Source organism: Salvelinus fontinalis, chromosome 16 (assembly GCF_029448725.1).
Source record: "Salvelinus fontinalis isolate EN_2023a chromosome 16, ASM2944872v1, whole genome shotgun sequence".
NCBI classification, from domain to species: domain Eukaryota; kingdom Metazoa; phylum Chordata; class Actinopteri; order Salmoniformes; family Salmonidae; genus Salvelinus; species Salvelinus fontinalis.
Genome location: NC_074680.1, coordinates 16,759,800 through 16,779,787, shown reverse-complemented (window position 1 = coordinate 16,779,787; position 19,988 = coordinate 16,759,800). Strand labels below are relative to the sequence as shown.

Here is a 19,988-nt window from a genome sequence, read left to right as displayed (position 1 = left end):
CCACAACACTACATAGAGAGAGACCACAACACTACATATAGAGAGACAACACAACACTACATAAAGAGAGACCACAACACTACATAACGAGAGACACCACAACACTACATAAAGACAGACACCACAACACTACATAAAGAGAGACCACAACACTACATATAGAGAGACAACACAACACTACATAAAGACAGACACCACAACACTACATAAAGAGAGACCACAACACTACATAAAGAGAGACACCACAACACTACATAAAGACAGACACCACAACACTACATAGAGAGAGACAACACAACACTACATAAAGAGAGACCACAACACTACATATAGAGAGACAACACAACACTACATAAAGAGAGACCACAACACTACATAAAGAGAGACAACACAACACTACATAAAGACAGACACCACAACACTACATAAAGAGAGACCACAACACTACATAAAGAGAGACACCACAACACTACATAAAGACAGACACCACAACACTACATAGAGAGAGACAACACAACACTACATAAAGAGAGACCACAACACTACATATAGAGAGACAACACAACACTACATAAAGAGAGACCACAACACTACATAAAGAGAGACACCACAACACTACATAAAGACAGACACCACAACACTACATAGAGAGAGACCACAACACTACATATAGAGAGACAACACAACACTACATAAAGAGAGACACCACAACACTACATAGAGAGAGACACCACAACACTACATAAAGAGAGACACCACAACACTACATAAAGAGAGACACCACAACACTACATAGAGAGAGAGACCACAACACTACATAAAGAGAGACACCACAACACTACATAAAGAGAGACACCACAACACTACATAAAGAGAGAGACCATAACACTACATAAAGAGAGACCACAACACTACATAAAGAGAGACACCACCACACTACATAGAGAGAGACACCACCACACTACATAGAGAGAGACACCACAACACTACATAGAGAGAGACACCACAACACTACATAAAGAGAGACACCACAACACTACATAAAGAGAGACACCACAACACTACATAGAGAGAGACACCACAACACTACATAAAGAGAGACACCACAACACTACATAGAGACACCACAACACTACATAGAGAGAGACACCACAACACTACATAAAGAGAGACACCACAACACTACATAAAGAGAGACACCACAACACTACATAGAGACACCACAACACTACATAAAGAGAGACACCACTACATAAAGAGAGACAACACAACACTACATAAAGAGAGACACCACAACACTACATAAAGAGAGACACCACAACACTACATAAAGAGAGACACCACAACACTACATAGAGAGAGACACCACAACACTACATAAAGAGAGACACCACAACACTACATAAAGAGAGACAACACAACACTACAAAGAGAGACACCACAACACTACATAAAGAGAGACACCACTACATAACGAGAGACAACACACCACTACATAGAGAGAGACACCACTACATAAAGAGATACACCACAACACTACATAGAGAGAGACACCACAACACTACATAAAGAGAGACAACACAACACTACATAACGAGAGACACCACAACACTACATAAAGAGAGACACCACAACACTACATAGAGAGAGACACCACAACACTACATAGAGAGAGACACCCCAACACTACATAAAGAGAGACACCACAACACTACATAGAGAGAGACACCACAACACTACATAAAGAGAGACACCACAACACTACATAAAGAGAGACACCACAACACTACATAGAGAGAGACACCACAACACTACATAGAGAGAGACACCACAACACTACATAAAGAGAGACACCACAACACTACATAGAGAGAGACACCACAACACTACATAACGAGAGAGACCACAACACTACATAGAGAGACACCACAACACTACATAGAGAGAGACAACACAACACTACATAAAGAGAGAGACAACACAACACTACATAAAGAGAGACACCACAACACTACATAGAGAGAGACACCACAACACTACATAAAGACAGACACCACAACACTACATAGAGAGAGACACCCCAACACTACATAAAGAGAGACACCACAACACTACATAGAGAGAGACACCACAACACTACATAAAGAGAGACACCACAACACTACATAAAGAGAGACACCACAACACTACATAAAGAGAGACACCACAACTACATAAAGAGAGACACCACAACTACATAAAGAGAGACACCACAACTACATAAAGAGAGACACCACAACACTACATAGAGAGAGACACCACAACACTACATAGAGAGAGACACCACAACACTACATGAAGAGAGACACCACAACACTACATAGAGAGAGACACCACAACACTACATAAAGAGAGACACCACAACACTACATAAAGAGAGACACCACAACACTACATAAAGAGAGACACCACAACACTACATAAAGAGAGACACCACAACACTACATAAAGAGAGACACCACAACACTACATAAAGAGACACCACAACACTACATAAAGAGAGACACCACAACACTACATAGAGAGAGAGACCACAACACTACATAAAGAGAGACACCACAACACTACATAAAGAGAGACACCACAACACTACATAAAGAGAGACACCACAACACTACATAAAGAGACACCACAACACTACATAAAGAGAGACACCACAACACTACATAGAGAGAGAGACCACAACACTACATAGAGAGAGACACCACAACACTACATAGAGAGAGACACCACAACACTACATAGAGAGAGACACCACAACACTACATAAAGAGAGACACCACAACACTACATAGAGAGAGACACCACAACACTACATAAAGACAGACACCACAACACTACATAGAGAGAGACACCACAACACTACATAAAGAGAGACACCACAACACCACATAAAGAGAGACACCACAACACTACATAAAGAGAGACACCACTACGTAAAGAGAGACACCACTACACTACATAACGAGAGACACCACAACACTACATAAAGAGAGACACCACAACACTACATAGAGAGAGACACCACAACACTACATAGAGAGAGACACCACAACACTACATAAAGAGAGACACCACAACACTACATAAAGAGAGAGACCACAACACTACATAAAGAGACACCACAACACTACATAAAGAGAGACACCACAACACTACATAAAGAGAGACACCACAACACTACATAAAGAGAGACACCACAACACTACATAAAGAGACACCACAACTACATAAAGAGAGACACCACAACTACATAAAGAGAGACACCACAACACTACATAAAGAGAGACCACCACACTACATAAAGAGAGAGACCACAACACTACATAAAGAGAGACACCACAACACTACATAAAGAGAGACACCACAACACTACATAAAGAGAGACACCACAACACTACATATAGAGAGACACCACAACACTACATAAAGAGAGACACCACAACACTACATAAAGAGAGACACCACAACTACATAAAGAGAGGCACCACAACACTACATAAAGAGAGACACCACAACTACATAAAGAGAGGCACCACAACACTACATAAAGAGAGACACCACAACACTACATAAAGAGAGACACCACAACACTACATAAAGAGAGACACCACAACACTACATAAAGAGAGACACCACAACACTACATAAAGAGAGAGACACCACAACTACATAAAGAGAGGCACCACAACACTACATAAAGAGAGACACCACAACACTACATAAAGAGAGACACCACAACACTACATAAAGAGAGGCACCACAACACTACATAAAGAGAGACACCACAACACTACATAAAGAGACACCACAACACTACATAAAGAGAGACACCACAACACTACATAAAGAGAGACACCACAACACTACATAAAGAGAGAGACACCACAACACTACATGAAGAGAGACCTAAGACAACAACACGGTAGCAACACAACATGGTACAAACATTATTGGACACAGACAACAGCACAAAGGGTAAGACGGTAGAGACAACAATACATCACGCGAAGCAGCCACAACTGTCAGATAAAGGGGTTTGTCTGAAATGGGACCCTATTCCCTTATGGGCCCTGGATAAAAAGTAGTGGCCTATTTATGGCACAGAGTGCCATTTTAATTAGGGATTATCCACATATTTACCAACATCACTCAATATGTATGTGTGCTTACAGTATGTGAGGTTGTGTGAAACTGCTCAGTGATACACAGTAGACATGATCTTTGATTTCCTAGAATAGGTGTGAAAATGCCTCGGAGGTGTCTCAAATGGCACCCTATTCCCTATATTAGAGTGCACTACTTTAGACCAGAGCCCATATGGACCCTGGTCAACAGTAGTGCACTACATGGGGAATAGGGTGCCATTTGCATGTAAGGAAGAACGTGTGGTGAAGGTGCCTAACGCGAGGGTATAAAGTGAAACTCACATGGAACATTCTACTTCCTTTACTTATGAAAACACAAACAGCTCCGTACACGGCATTACACAATGAGGGAGGGAGTCATTGTTCTGGAACAACACAGAGATTATAGTGTCGGTAAACACCCTTTAATACAAACATCCTGATTGGTAAAACTTTACTTAAAGCCTGTAGGAATAATATATTCTGGAGCACTTCCAATGCATCGTGAAGCAGTTCCGACGCACTGTGAAGCAGTTCCAATGCATCGTGAAGCAGTTCCAATTCATCGTGAAGCAGTTCCAATGCATCGTGAAGCAGCTCTAATGCATCGTGAAGCAGTTCCAATGCATCGTGAAGCAGTTCCAATGCATCGTGAAGCAGTTCCAATGCATCGTGAAGCAGTTCCAATGCATCGTGAAGCAGTTCCAATGCATCGTGAAGCAGTTCCAATGCATCGTGAAGCAGTTCCAATGCATCGTGAAGCAGTTCCAATGCATCGTGAAGCAGTTCCAACGCATCGTGAAGCAGTTCCAATGCATCGTGAAGCAGCTCTAATGCATCGTGAAGCAGTTCCAATGCATCGTGAAGCAGTTCCAACGCATCGTGAAGCAGTTCCAATATATCGTGAAGCCGTTCCAATGCATCGTGAAGCTGTTCCAATATATCGTGAAGCCGTTCCAATATATCGTGAAGCCGTTCCAATGCATCGTGAAGCTGTTCTAATGCAGTATGAAGCTGTTCTAATGCAGTATGAAGCTGTTCTAATGCAGTAGGACACTGTTCTAATGCAGTATGAAGCTGTTCTAATGCAGTAGGACACTGTTCTAATGCAGTATGAAGCTGTTCTAATGCAGTAGGACACTGTTCTAATGCAGTATGAAGCTGTTCTAATGCAGTAGGACACTGTTCTGATGCAGTATGAAGCTGTTCTAATGCAGTAGGACACTGTTCTGATGCAGTATGAAGCTGTTCTAATGCAGTAGGACACTGTTCTAATGCAGTAGGACACTGTTCTAATGCAGTAGGACACTGTTCTAATGCAGTAGGACACTGTTCTAATGCAGTAGGACACTGTTCTAATGCAGTAGGACACTGTTCTAATGCAGTAGGACACTGTTCTAATGCAGTAGGACACTGTTCTAATGCAGTATGACACTGTTCTAATGCAGTAGGACACTGTTCTAATGCAGTATGAAGCTGTTCTAATGCAGTAGGACACTGTTCTAATGCAGTAGGACACTGTTCTAATGCAGTAGGACACTGTTCTAATGCAGTATGAAGCTGTTCTGATGCAGTAGGACGCTGTTCTAATGCAGTATGAAGCTGTTCTAATGCAGTATGAAGCTGTTCTAATGCAGTAGGACACTGTTCTAATGCAGTAGGACACTGTTCTAATGCAGTATGACACTGTTCTAATGCAGTAGGACACTGTTCTAATGCAGTATGACACTGTTCTAATGCAGTAGGACACTGTTCTAATGCAGTAGGACACTGTTCTAATGCAGTAGGACACTGTTCTAATGCAGTAGGACACTGTTCTAATGCAGTAGGACACTGTTCTAATGCAATATGACACTGTTCTAATGCAGTATGACACTGTTCTAATGCAGTAGGACACTGTTCTGATGCAGTATGAAGCTGTTCTAATGCAGTATGAAGCTGTTCTGATGCAGTATGAAGCTGTTCTGATGCAGTATGAAGCTGTTCTAATGCAGTATGAAGCTGTTCTGATGCAGTATGAAGCTGTTCTAATGCAGTATGAAGCTGTTCTGATGCATTATGAAGCTGTTCTAATGCAGTAGGACACTGTTCTGATGCAGTATGAGAAGTAATCATGTGTTCTTATCATCTCCTAATGATCCTGATTTTCTTGAAGTTACGATGCATTGAATGCGTCAGTAGATTGATTGAAGAGCCAATCGGCTAAGTCCCAGATTTCACCCTATTCCCTATATAGTGCACAAAAGTAGTGCACTTAGGAAGCTCAGCATCAGAACCTTCCGGTGACTGGATACTGGACTCTCTGAGGAACTCTCTTCTCTCCTAGCTTTATGTTCAAGTATGTACTCTGAGCAGACGCTTCCTTCTTCAGCTTCCTCTGAGGAAAAAAGATATCACCCCATTAGTATTACGAGAATACAGTGGCATATATACACACATTACTGTCAGAATACAGTGGCATCTATACACACATTACTGTCAGAATACAGTGCATCTATACATACATTACTGTCAGAATACAGTGGCATATATACACACATTACTGTCAGAATACAGTGCATCTATACATACATTACTGTCAGAATACAGTGGCATATATACACACATTACTGTCAGAATACAGTGCATCTATACATACATTACTGTCAGAATACAGTGTCATATATACACACATTACTGTCAGAATACAGTGGCATCTATACATACATTACTGTCAGAATACAGTGCATCTATACATACATTACTGTCAGAATACAGTGTCATATATACACACATTACTGTCAGTCTGTCTCACGTGTTGCTGTCAGTCTGTCTCACATGTTGCTGTCAGTGTGTCTCACATGTTGCTGTCAGTGTGTCTCACATGTTGTTGTCAGTGTGTCTCACATGTTGCTGTCAGTCAGTCTCACATGTTGCTGTCAGTCTGTCTCACATGTTGCTGTCAGTCTGTCTCACATGTTGCTGTCAGTCTGTCTCACATGTTGTTGTCAGTGTGTCTCACATGTTGTTGTCAGTGTGTCTCACATGTTGTTGTCAGTGTGTCTCACATGTTGCTGTCAGTCTGTCTCACATGTTACTGTCAGTCAGTCTCACATGTTGCTGTCAGCCTGTCTCACATGTTACTGTCAGTCAGTCTCACGTGTTGCTGTCAGTCAGTCTCACATGTTGCTGTCAGTCTGTCTCACATGTTGCTGTCAGTCTGTCTCACATGTTGCTGTCAGTCTGTCTCACATGTTGCAGTTCCAAAGCATTGTGATGCTGTTCTAATATAGTATGAAGCTGTTCTAATGCAGTATGTCTCCGTCCCAAATTGCACCTTATTGATTAACTGATTTTATTCTGATAGTTGAAAAAATACGTACCCAGACAATACATTTTAAATTGTGTCTAGAATACCACTGCCTGTTTTCCATTGTAGTTCCTTAAAGTGCATCGTGCAGTAATGTGGCCTACCATAGGCTGCAATTTGGAACGCAAACCTCTGTCATTGTGCATGATCTACCTACCCAGATGAGGATGACGATGATGGTGATGATGGTGCTGTAGAGGAGTAGCACCCCACATCCCACCAATAACAGACACAGGAGGAGGGGTTTAGGATCCTCCGCACAACTCTGATTGGCCAGTTGATCATGGGGTTTCAGACACTGCTTCTCTGTGAACCAATCAGAACACACAAGAAGCCAGAAATAAAAAATGATATCTGGGACCAGGCTAGGATAGTATGGTTCTGTTATAAAACTGGGACCAGGCTAGGATAGTATGGTTCTGTTACAGATCTGGGACCAGGCTAGGATAGTATGGTTCTGTTATAGATCTGGGACCAGGCTAGGTTAGTATGGTTCTGTTAGTGATGTTACAGATCTGGGACCAGGCTAGGATAGTATGGTTCTGTTACAGATCTGGAACCAGGCTAGGATAGTATGGTTCTGTTATAGATCTGGGACCAGGCTAGGATAGTATGGTTCTGTTATAGATCTGGGACCAGGCTAGGATAGTATGGTTCTGTTATAGATCTGGGACCAGGCTAGGATAGTATGGTTCTGTTAGTGGTGTTATAGATCTGGGACCAGGCTAGGATAGTATGGTTCTGTTAGTGATGTTATAGATCTGGATCCAGGCTAGGATAGTATGGTTCTGTTAGTGATGTTATAGATCTGGGACCAGGCTAGGATAGTATGGTTCTGTTATAGATCTGGGACCAGGCTAGGATAGTATGTTTCTGTTATAGATCTGTGACCAGGCTAGGATAGTATGGTTCTGTTATAGGTCTGGGACCAGGCTAGGATAGTATGGTTCTGTTATAGATCTGGGACCAGGCTAGGATAGTATGGTTCTGTTATAGATCTGGGACCAGGCTAGGATAGTATGGTTCTGTTATAGATCTGGGACCAGGCTAGGATAGTATGGTTCTGTTATAGATCTGGGACCAGGCTAGGATAGTATGGTTCTGTTATAGATCTGGGACCAGGCTAGGATAGTATGGTTCTTTAAGTGATGTTATAGATCTGGGACCAGGCTAGGATAGTATGGTTCTGTTAGTGATGTTACAGATCTGGGACCAGGCTAGAAGAGTATGGTTCTGTTATAGATCTGGGACCAGGCTAGGATAGTATGGTTCTGTTATAGATCTGGGACCAGGCTAGGATAGTATGGTTCTGTTATAGATCTGGGACCAGGCTAGGATAGTATGGTTCTGTTAGTGATGTTATAGATCTGGGACCAGGCTAGGATAGGATGGTCCTGTTATAGATCTGGGACCAGGCTAGGATAGTATGGTTCTGTTAGTGATGTTATAGATCTGGGACCAGGCTAGGATAGTATGGTTCTGTTACAGATCTGGGCCCAGGCTAGGATAGTATGGTTCTGTTAGTGATGTTATAGATCTGGGACCAGGCTAGGATAGTATGGTCCTGTTATAGATCTGGGACCAGGCTAGGATAGTATGGTTCTGTTACAGATCTGGGACCAGGCTAGGTTTGTATGGTTCTGTTAGTAATGTTATAGGTTTGGGACCAGGCTAGGATAGTATGGTTCTCTTAGGGATGTTATAGATCTGGAACCAGGCTAGGATAGTATGGTTATGTTAGTGATGTTAAAGATCTGGGACCAGGCTAGGATAGTATGGTTCTGTTATAGATCTAGGCCCAGGCTAGGATAGAATGGTTCTGTTAGTGATGTTATAGATCTGGGACCAGGCTAGGATAGTATGGTTCTGTTAGTGATGTAACAGATCTGGGACCAGGCTAGGATACTATGGTTCTGTTAGTGATATTACAGATCTGGGACCAGGCTAGAAGAGTATGGTTCTGTTATAGATCTGGGACCAGGCTAGGATAGTATGGTTCTGTTATAGATCTGGGACCAGGCTAGGATAGTATGGTTCTGTTATAGATCTGGGACCAGGCTAGGATAGTATGGTTCTGTTAGTGATGTTATAGATCTGGGACCAGGCTAGGATAGTATGGTTCTGTTAGTGATATTACAGATCTGGGACCAGGCTAGAAGAGTATGGTTCTGTTATAGATCTGGGACCAGGCTAGGATAGTATGGTTCTGTTATAGATCTGGGACCAGGCTGGGATAGTATGGTTCTGTTAGTGATGTAACAGATCTGGGACCAGGCTAGGATAGTATGGTCCTGTTATAGATCTGGGACCAGGCTAGGATAGTATGGTTCTGTTAGTGATGTTATAGATCTGGGACCAGGCTAGGATAGTATGGTTCTGTTAAGTGATGTTATGTATCTGGGACCAGGCTAGGATAGTATGGTTCTGTTAGTGATGTTATAGATCTGGGACCAGGCTAGGATAGTATGGTTCTGTTAAGTGATGTTATGTATCTGGGACCAGGCTAGGATAGTATGGTTCTGTTATAGATCTGGGACCAGGCTAGGATAGTATGGTTCTGTTAGTGATGTTATAGATCTGGGACCAGGCTAGGATAGTATGGTTCTGTTATAGATCTGGGACCAGGCTAGGATAGTATGGTTCTCTTAGTGATGTTATAGATCTGGGACCAGGCTAGGATAGTATGGTTCTGTTAGTGATGTTATAGATCTGGGACCAGGCTAGGATAGTATGGTTCTGTTATAGATCTGGGACCAGGCTAGGATAGTATGGTTCTGTTATAGATCTGGGACCAGGCTAGGATAGTATGGTTCTGTTATAGATCTGAGACCAGGCTAGGATAGTATGGTTCTCTTAGTGATGTTATAGATCTGGGACCAGGCTAGGATAGTATGGTTCTGCTATAGATCTAGGCCCAGGCTAGGATAGTATGGTTCTGTTAGTGATGTTATAGATCTGGGACCAGGCTAGGATAGTATGGTTCTGTTACAGATCTGGAACCAGGCTAGGATAGTATGGTTCTTTTAGTGATGTTACAGATCTGGGACCAGGCTAGGATAGTATGGTTCTGTTTTTGATGTTATAGATCTGGGACCAGGCTAGGATAGTATGGTTCTGTTAGTGATGTTATAGATCTGGGACCAGGCTAGGATAGTATGGTTCTGTTACAGATCTGAGACCAGGCTAGGATAGTATTGTTCTGTTAGTGGTGTTATAGATCTGGTACCAGGCTAGGATAGTATGGTTCTGTTAGTGATGTTATAGATCTGGTACCAGGCTAGGATAGTATGGTTCTGTTATAGATCTGGGACCAGGCTAGGATAGTATGGTTCTGTTATAGATCTGGGACCAGGCTAGGATAGTATGGTTCTGTTATAGATCTGGGACCAGGCTAGAATAGTATGGTTCTGATAGTGGTGTTATAGATCTGGGACCAGGCTAGGATAGTATGGTTCTGTTGGTGATGTTATAGATCTGGGACCAGGCTAGGATACTATGGTTCTGTTATAGATCTGGGACCAGGCTAGGATAGTATGGTGCTGTTAGTGATGTTATAGATCTGGGACCAGGCTAGGATAGTATGGTTCTGTTACAGATCTGGGCCCAGGCTAGGATAGTATGGTTCTGTTATAGATCTGGGACCAGGCTAGGATAGTATGGTTCTGTTACAGATCTGGGACCAGGCTAGGTTAGTATGGTTCTGTTAGTAATGTTATAGATCTGGAACCAGGCTAGAATAGCATGGTTCTGATAGTGGTGTTATGTATCTGGGACCAGGCTAGGATAGTATGGTTCTGTTATAGATCTGGGACCAGGCTAGGATAGTATGGTTCTCTTAGTGATGTAGATCTGGGACCAGGCTAGGATAGTATGGTTCTGTTATATATCTGGGACCAGGCTAGGATAGTAAGGTTCTGTTATAGATCTGGGACCAGGCTAGGATAGTATGGTTCTGTTATAGATCTGGGACCAGGCTAGGATAGTATGGTTCTGTTATAGATCTGGGACCAGACTAGGATAGTATGGTTCTGTTATAGATCTGGGACCAGGCTAGGATAGTATGGTTCTGTTATAGATCTGGGACCAGGCTAGGATAGTATGGTTCTGTTATAGATCTGGGACCAGGCTAGGATAGTATGGTCCTGTTATAGATCTGGGACCAGGCTAGGATAGTATGGTTCTGTTAGTGATGTTATAGATCTGGGACCAGGCTAGGATAGTATGGTTCTGTTATAGATCTGGGACCAGGCTAGGATAGTATGGTTCTGTTAGTGATGTTATAGATCTGGGACCAGGCTAGGATAGTATGGTTCTGTTATAGATCTGGGACCAGGCTAGGATAGTATGGTTCTGTTATAGATCTGGGACCAGGCTAGGATAGTATGGTTCTATTAGTGATGTTATAGATCTGGGACCAGGCTAGGATAGTATGGTTCTGTTATAGATCTGGGACCAGGCTAGGATAGTATGGTTCTGTTAGTGATGTTATAGATCTGGGACCAGGCTAGGATAGAATGGTTCTGTTACAGATCTGAGACCAGGCTAGGATAGTATGGTCCTGTTATAGGTCTGGGACCAGGCTAGGATAGTATGGTCCTGTTATAGATCTGGGACCAGGCTAGGATAGTATGGTTCTGTTAGTGATGTAGGTCTGGGACCAGGCTAGGATAGTATGGTCCTGTTATAGATCTGGGACCAGGCTAGGATAGTATGGTTCTGTTAGTGGTGTTATAGATCTGGGACCAAGCTAGGATAGTATGGTTCTGTTATAGATCTGGGACCAGGCTAGGATAGTATGGTTCTCTTAGTGATGTAGGTCTGGGACCAGGCTAGGATAGTATGGTCCTGTTATAGATCTGGGACCAGGCTAGGATAGAATGGTCCTGTTATAGATCTGGGACCAGGCTAGGATAGTATGGTTCTGTTATAGATCTGGGACCAGGCTAGGATAGTATCGTCCTGTTATATATCTGGGACCAGGCTAGGATAGTAAGGTTCTGTTATAGATCTGGACCAGGCTAGGATAGTATGGTCCTGTTATAGATCTGGGACCAGGCTAGGATAGTATGGTTCTCTTAGTGATGTAGGTCTGGGACCAGGCTAGGATAGTATGGTTCTGTTAGTGATATTACAGATCTGGGACCAGGCTAGGATAGTATGGTTCTGTTAGTGATGTTATAGATCTGGGACCAGGCTAGGATAGTATGGTTCTGTTATAGATCTGGGACCAGGCTAGGATAGTATGGTTCTGTTACAGATCTGGGACCAGGCTAGGATAGTATGGTTCTGTTACAGATCTGGGACCAGGCTAGGATAGTAAGGTTCTGTTATAGATCTGGGACCAGGCTAGGATAGTATGGTTCTGTTATAGATCTGGGACCAGGCTAGGATAGGATGGTCCTGTTATAGATCTGGGACCAGGCTAGGATAGTAAGGTTCTGTTATAGATCTGGACCAGGCTAGGATAGTAAGGTTCTGTTATAGATCTGGGACCAGGCTAGGATAGTAAGGTTCTGTTATAGATCTGGGACCAGGCTAGGATAGGATGGTCCTGTTATAGATCTGGGACCAGGCTAGGATAGTATGGTTCTGTTATAGATCTGGGACCAGGCTAGGATAGTATGGTTCTGTTAGTGATCTGGGACCAGGCTAGGATAGTAAGGTTCTGTTATAGATCTGGGACCAGGCTAGGATAGTAAGGTTCTGTTATAGATCTGGACCAGGCTAGGATAGTATGATCCTGTTATAGATCTGGACCCGGCTAGGATGGTATGGTTCTCTAAGTGATGTAGGTCTGGGACCAGGCTAGGATAGTATGGTCCTGTTATAGATCTGGGACCAGGCTAGGATGGTATGTTTCTGTTAGTGATGTTATAGATCTGGGACCAGGCTAGGATAGTATGGTTCTGTTATAGATCTGGGACCAGGCTAGGATAGTATGGATCTGTTATAGATCTGGGACCAGGCTAGGATAGTATGGTCCTGTTAGTGATGTTATAGATCTGGGACCAGGCTAGGATCGTATGGTTGTCTTAGTGATGTTATAGATCTGGGACCAGGCTAGGATAGTATGGTTCTGTTAGTGATGTTATAGATCTGGGACCAGGCTGGGATCGTATGGTTCTGTTAGTGATGTTATAGATCTGGGACCAGGCTGGGATCGTATGGTTCTGTTAGTGATGTTATAGATCTGGGACCAGGCTAGGATAGTATGGTTCTGTTATAGATCTGGGACCAGGCTAGGATAGTATGGTCCTGTTATAGATCTGGGACCAGGCTAGGATAGTATGGTTCTGTTATAGATCTGGGACCAGGCTAGGATAGTATGGTTCTCTTAGTGATGTAGATATGGGACCAGGCTAGGATAGTATGGTCCTGTTATAGATCTGGGACCAGGCTAGGATAGTATGGTTCTGTTATAGATCTGGGACCAGGCTAGGATAGTATGGTTCTGTTAGTGGTGTTATAGATCTGGGACCAGGCTAGGATAGTATGGTTCTGTTATAGATCTGGGACCAGGCTAGGATAGTATGGTTCTGTTATAGATCTGGGACCAGGCTAGGATAGAATGGTCCTATTATAGATCTGGGACCAGGCTAGGATAGAATGGTTCTGTTAGTGATGTTATGGATCTGGGACCAGGCTAGGATAGTATGGTTCTGTTATAGATCTGGTACCAGGCTAGGATAGTATGGTTCTGTTAGTGATGTTATAGATCTGGGACCAGGCTAGGATAGTATGGTTCTGTTATAGATCTGGGACCAGGCTTGGATAGTATGGTTCTGTTATAGATCTGGGACCAGGCTAGGATAGTATGGTTCTGTTATAGATCTGGACCAGGCTAGGATAGTATGGTTCTGTTATAGATCTGGGACCAGGCTAGGATAGTATGGTTCTGTTATAGATCTGGGACCAGGCTAGGATAGTATGGTTCTGTTATAGATCTGGGACCAGGCTAGGATAGTATGGTTCTGTTAGTGATGTTATAGATATTGGACCAGGCTAGGATAGTATGGTTCTGTTATAGATCTGGGACCAGGCTAGGATAGTATGGTTCTGTTATAGATCTGGGACCAGGCTAGGATAGTATGGTTCTGTTATAGATCTGGGACCAGGCTAGGATAGTATGGTCCTGTTATAGATCTGGGACCAGGCTAGAATAGTATGGTTCTGTTAGTGATGTTATAGATCTGGGACCAGGCTAGGATAGTATGGTTCTGTTATAGATCTGGGACCAGGCTAGGATAGTTCTGTTATAGATCTGGGACCAGGCTAGGATAGTATGGTTCTGTTATAGATCTGGGACCAGGCTAGGATAGTATGGTTCTGTTATAGATCTGGGACCAGGCTAGGATAGTATGGTTCTGTTATAGATCTGGGACCAGGCTAGGATAGTATGGTCCTGTTATAGATCTGGGACCAGGCTAGGATAGTATGGTTCTGTTATAGATCTGGGACCAGGCTAGGATAGTATGGTTCTGTTATAGATCTGGGACCAGGCTAGGATAGTATGGTTCTGTTATAGATCTGGAACCAGGCTAGGATATTATGGTCCTGTTAGTGATGTTATAGATCTTGGACCAGGATAGGATAGTATGGTTCTGTTATAGATCTGGGACCAGGCTAGGATAGTATGGTTCTGTTATAGATCTGGGACCAGGCTAGGATAGTATGGTTCTGTTATAGATCTGGGACCAGGCTAGGATAGTATGGTCCTGTTATAGATCTGAGACCAGGCTAGGATAGTATGGTTCTGTTATAGATCTGGGACCAGGCTAGGATAGTATGGTTCTGTTATAGATCTGAGACCAGGCTAGGATAGTATGGTTCTGTTATAGATCTGGGACCAGGCTAGGATAGTATGGTTCTGTTATAGATCTGGGACCAGGCTAGGATAGTATGGTTCTGTTATTGATGTAGGTCTGGGACCAGGCTAGGATAGTATGGTCCTGTTATAGATCTGGGACCAGGCTAGGATAGTATGGTTCTGTTATAGATCTGGGACCAGGCTAGGATAGTATGGTCCTGTTATAGATCTGGGACCAGGCTAGGATAGTATGGTCCTGTTATAGATCTGGGACCAGGCTAGGATAGTATGGTCCTGTTATAGATCTGGGACCAGGCTAGGATAGTATGGTTCTGTTATAGATCTGGGACCAGGCTAGGATAGTATGGTCCTGTTATAGATCTGGGACCAGGCTAGGATAGTATGGTTCTGTTATAGATCTGGGACCAGGCTAGGATAGTATGGTTCTGTTAGTGATGTTATAGATCTGGGACCAGGCTAGGATAGTATGGTTCTGTTATAGATCTGGGACCAGGCTAGGATAGTATGGTTCTGTTATAGATCTGGGACCAGGCTAGGATAGTATGGTCCTGTTATAGATCTGGGACCAGGCTAGGATAGTATGGTTCTGCTATAGATCTGGGACCAGGCTAGGATAGTATGGTTCTGTTATAGATCTGGGACCAGGCTAGGATAGTATGGTTCTGTTATAGATCTGGGACCAGGCTAGGATAGTATGGTTCTGTTATAGATCTGGGACCAGGCTAGGATAGTATGGTTCTGTTATAGATCTGGGACCAGGCTAGGATAGTATGGTCCTGTTATAGATCTGAGACCAGGCTAGGTTAGTATGGTTCTGTTAGTGATGTTATAGATCTGAGACCAGGTCAGTTCATTTGTTTAGTGCAACTTCTTTGTATTCAGTCCCTTACCTGTGATCAGTAGTGTGTGAACAGAGTCCTCTTTATACGGGGGTGACCACAGCCTCTCTTCTCTACAGATGTACAGTCCAGTTCCGTTGACCGTGAACTCATAGCGATTGGTTAGGTTGTGGTTTAGGTCCTGTTCAGCTAGGTAGAACTGAACCCAGGTGTCTGATTGGTTGTTTATGGTTGTATTCTGGTTCTTCTTGAGCACCGTGGTGTGAATGAGGGACTGGTTCAAAGAGAGGTGGAATCTCAGATCGTCTCCTATCATGTTGGGGCAGGAGACGGACACTCTGCTGTGGAGAGGTACATGCTGTATGGACAGAGGTTTGTCTGTATGGGGAAACAAGGAGGGTTGGGTTAAGTAAGTATGACATGTTAGAGGGCAGAAACCTGTTTCTGTAGTGAGGCAGCTTGATCTACAAGTACACCCCCCTGGACAGGACGCTAGTTTGGTGGGTTAGGAACTTTTAACTTTTCGCCTGGTTCACCAATTATTTCACAGACAGAGTTCAGCGTGTAAAATCGGAGGGCCTGTTGCACCTCAGCCACGCTCAAAGTCCTAAACGATATCATAACCGCCATCGATACTGTGCTGCTGTATTCATCGACCTGGCCAAGGCTTTCAACTCTGTCAATCACCACATTCTTATCGGCAGACTCAACAGCCTTGGTTTCTCTAATGACTGCCTAGCCTGGTTCACCAACTACTTCTCAGACAGAGTTCAGTGTGTCAAATCGGAGGGCCTGTTGTCCAGACCTCTGGCAGTCTCTATGGGTGTACCACAGGGTTCAATTCTCGGGCTGACTCTTTTCTCTGTGTATATCAATGATGTTGCTCTTGCTGCGGGCGATTCCCTGATCCACCTCTACGCAGACGACACCATTCTGTATACTTCTGGCCCTTCCTTGGACACTGTGTTAACAAACCTCCAGACGAGCTTTAATACCATACAACACTCCTTCTGTGGCCTCCAACTGCTCTTAAACGCTAGTAAAACCAAATGCATGCTTTTCAACCGTTCGCTGCCCGCACCCGCCCGCCCGACTAGCATCACTACTCTGGACGGTTCTGACTTAGAATATGTGGACAACTACAAATATCTAGGTGTCTGGCTAGACTGTAAACTCTCCTTCCAGACTCACATTAAGCATCTCCAATCCAAAATCATATCTAGAATCGGCTTCCTATTTCGCAACAAAGCCTCCTTCACTCACGCCGCAAAACATACCCTCGTAAAACTGACTATCCTACTGATCCTCGACTTCGGTGATGTCATCTACAAAATAGCTTCCAACACTCTACTCAGCAAACTGGATGCAGTTTATCACAGTGCCATCCGTTTTGTCACCAAAGCCCCATATACTACCCACCACTGCGACCTGTACGCTCTAGTCGGCTGGCCCTCGCTACATATTCGTCGCCAGACCCACTGGCTCCAGGTCATCTATAAGTCTATGCTAGGTAAAGTTCCCCCTTATCCCTTACCTAGGATAGGATAAAGTAATCCTTCTAACCCCCCCCCCCCTTCAAAGATTTAGATGCACTATTGTAAAGTGGCTGTTCCACTGGATGTCATTAGGTGAATGCACCAATTTGTAAGCCGCTCTGGATAAGAGCGTCTGCTAAAAGACTTAAATGTAAATGTAAATCTCAGCTCACGATAACAATACCCACCCGTAGCACGCGCTCCAGCAGGTATATCTCACTGGTCATCCCCAAAGCCAACACCTCCTTTGGCCGCCTTTCCTTCCAGTTCTCTGCTGCCAGTGACTGGAACGAATTGCAAAAATCGCTGAAGCTGGAGACTTACATTTCCCTCACTAACTTTAAACATCAGCTATCTGAGCAGCTAACCGATCGCTGCAGCTGTACACAGTCCATCTGTAAATTGCCCATCCAATCTACCTACCCCATCCCCATATTGTTTTTAATTTACTTTGCTGCTCTTTTGCACACCAGTATCACTACTTACACACCATCATCTGCTCATCATCATTTGCTCATCTATCACTCTAGTGTTAATCTGCTAAATTGTAATTATTCGCTCCTATGGCCTATTTATTGCCTACCTCCTCATGCCATTTGCACACAATGTATATAGACTTTCTTTTTTTCTACTGTGTCATTGACTTGTTTATTGTGTTATTGGCTTGTTTATTGTTTACTCCATGTGTAACTCTGTGTTGTTTGTGTCACACTGCTTTGCTTTATCTTGGCCAGGTCACTGTTGTAAATGAGAACTTGTTCTCAACTACCTGGTTAAATAAAGGTAAAATAAACAATATATAAATACAATTAAAATATTATCTTACGTCTGCACTGACACGCGGCGTCCCTCCTGTTGGGAGAGTGACGTCACATTCCAGAAGACAATAGGGTCAGGGTTCTTTGAGTCAGAAATCAAGAGAGGTGTAGGGGTGACGTTACCCTCAGAAATCAAGAGCCTGTAGAGGTGTAGGGGTGACGTTACCCTCAGAAACCAAGAGCCTGTAGAGGTGTAGGGTGACGTTACCCTCAGAAATCAAGAGCCTGTAGAGGTGTAGGGTGACGTTACCCTCAGAAATCAAGAGCCTGTAGAGGTGTAGGGGTGACGTTACCCTCAGAAATCAAGAGCCTGTAGAGGTGTAGGGTGACGTTACCCTCAGAAATCAAGAGCCTGTAGAGGTGTAGGGTGACGTTACCCTCAGAAATCAAGAGCCTGTAGAGGTGTAGGGTGACGTTACCCTCAGAAATCAAGAGCCTGTAGAGGTGTAGGGTGACGTTACCCTCAGAAATCAAGAGCCTGTAGAGGTGTAGGGTGACGTTACCCTCAGAAATCAAGAGCTTGTAGAGGTGTAGGGGTGACGTTACCCTCAGAAATCAAGAGCCTGTAGAGGTGTAGGGTGACGTTACCCTCAGAAATCAAGAGCCTGTAGAGGTGTAGGGTGACGTTACCCTCAGAAATCAAGAGCCTGTAGAGGTGTAGGGTGACGTTACCCTCAGAAATCAAGAGCCCGTAGAGGTGTAGGGGTGACGTTACCCTCAGAAATCAAGAGCCTGTAGAGGTGTAGGGTGACGTTACCCTCAGAAATCAAGAGTTTGTAGAGGTGTAGGGTGACGTTACCCTCAGAAATCAAGAGCCTGTAGAGGTGTAGGGTGACGTTACCCTCAGAAATCAAGAGCCTGTAGAGGTGTAGGGTGACGTTACCCTCAGAAATCAAGAGCCTGTAGAGGTGTAGGGTGACGTTACCCTCAGAAATCAAGAGCCTGTAGAGGAGTAGGGTGACGTTACCCTCAGAAATCAAGAGCCTGTAGAGGTGTAGGGTGACGTTACCCTCAGAAATCAAGAGCCCGTAGAGGTGTAGGGTGACGTTACCCTCAGAAATCAAGAGCCTGTAGGGTGACGTTACCCTCAGTTTATCCTGGATCAGTTTTGCATCCCCCCCCCCCCCCCAACATTTTTTTCGATAAGGTTAGAATCTGAGGAGGGGGAACTGATCCTAGATCTGTACTTAGCGTAAACCGAGCGTCTGTAGAGGACAATCGACAGTACTAGTGTGTGACACACAGAGACGTGAAGAACCACTGTGCAGCAGTTGTTTACATCGTACCTCACTCCATCCTGTTTGCTCAGTCAGGAAGTGGTTGACACAGTAGATCTCTGAACCTATGTGGTTTGATTGTGAAGATTAAATGAACCCATCTGTGACTGCAACATTCAATATCAGAATGACTTCTGTGAACCGTCTTCTATCTCTGTATTGATCGGAAAAGTTTC

General features: G+C 43.8%; 1 protein-coding gene across 1 annotated transcript in view; it reads right to left on the bottom strand.

The window, feature by feature from the left end:
* Window positions 1–4,472: 4,472 nt before the first annotated feature.
* Window positions 4,473–19,988, bottom strand: part of LOC129812714 (T-cell-specific surface glycoprotein CD28-like) — a 34,976-nt gene continuing 19,460 nt past the window's right edge. Inside the window, exons 2-4 of the mRNA XM_055864531.1 lie at window positions 16,234–16,560; window positions 7,673–7,821; window positions 4,473–6,543 (exon numbers count right to left, since the gene is read on the bottom strand). Of these exons, the coding sequence (XP_055720506.1) occupies window positions 6,436–6,543; window positions 7,673–7,821; window positions 16,234–16,560 (584 nt within the window). The 3' untranslated portion in view covers window positions 4,473–6,435. The remainder of the gene's footprint in view (window positions 6,544–7,672; window positions 7,822–16,233; window positions 16,561–19,988) is intronic.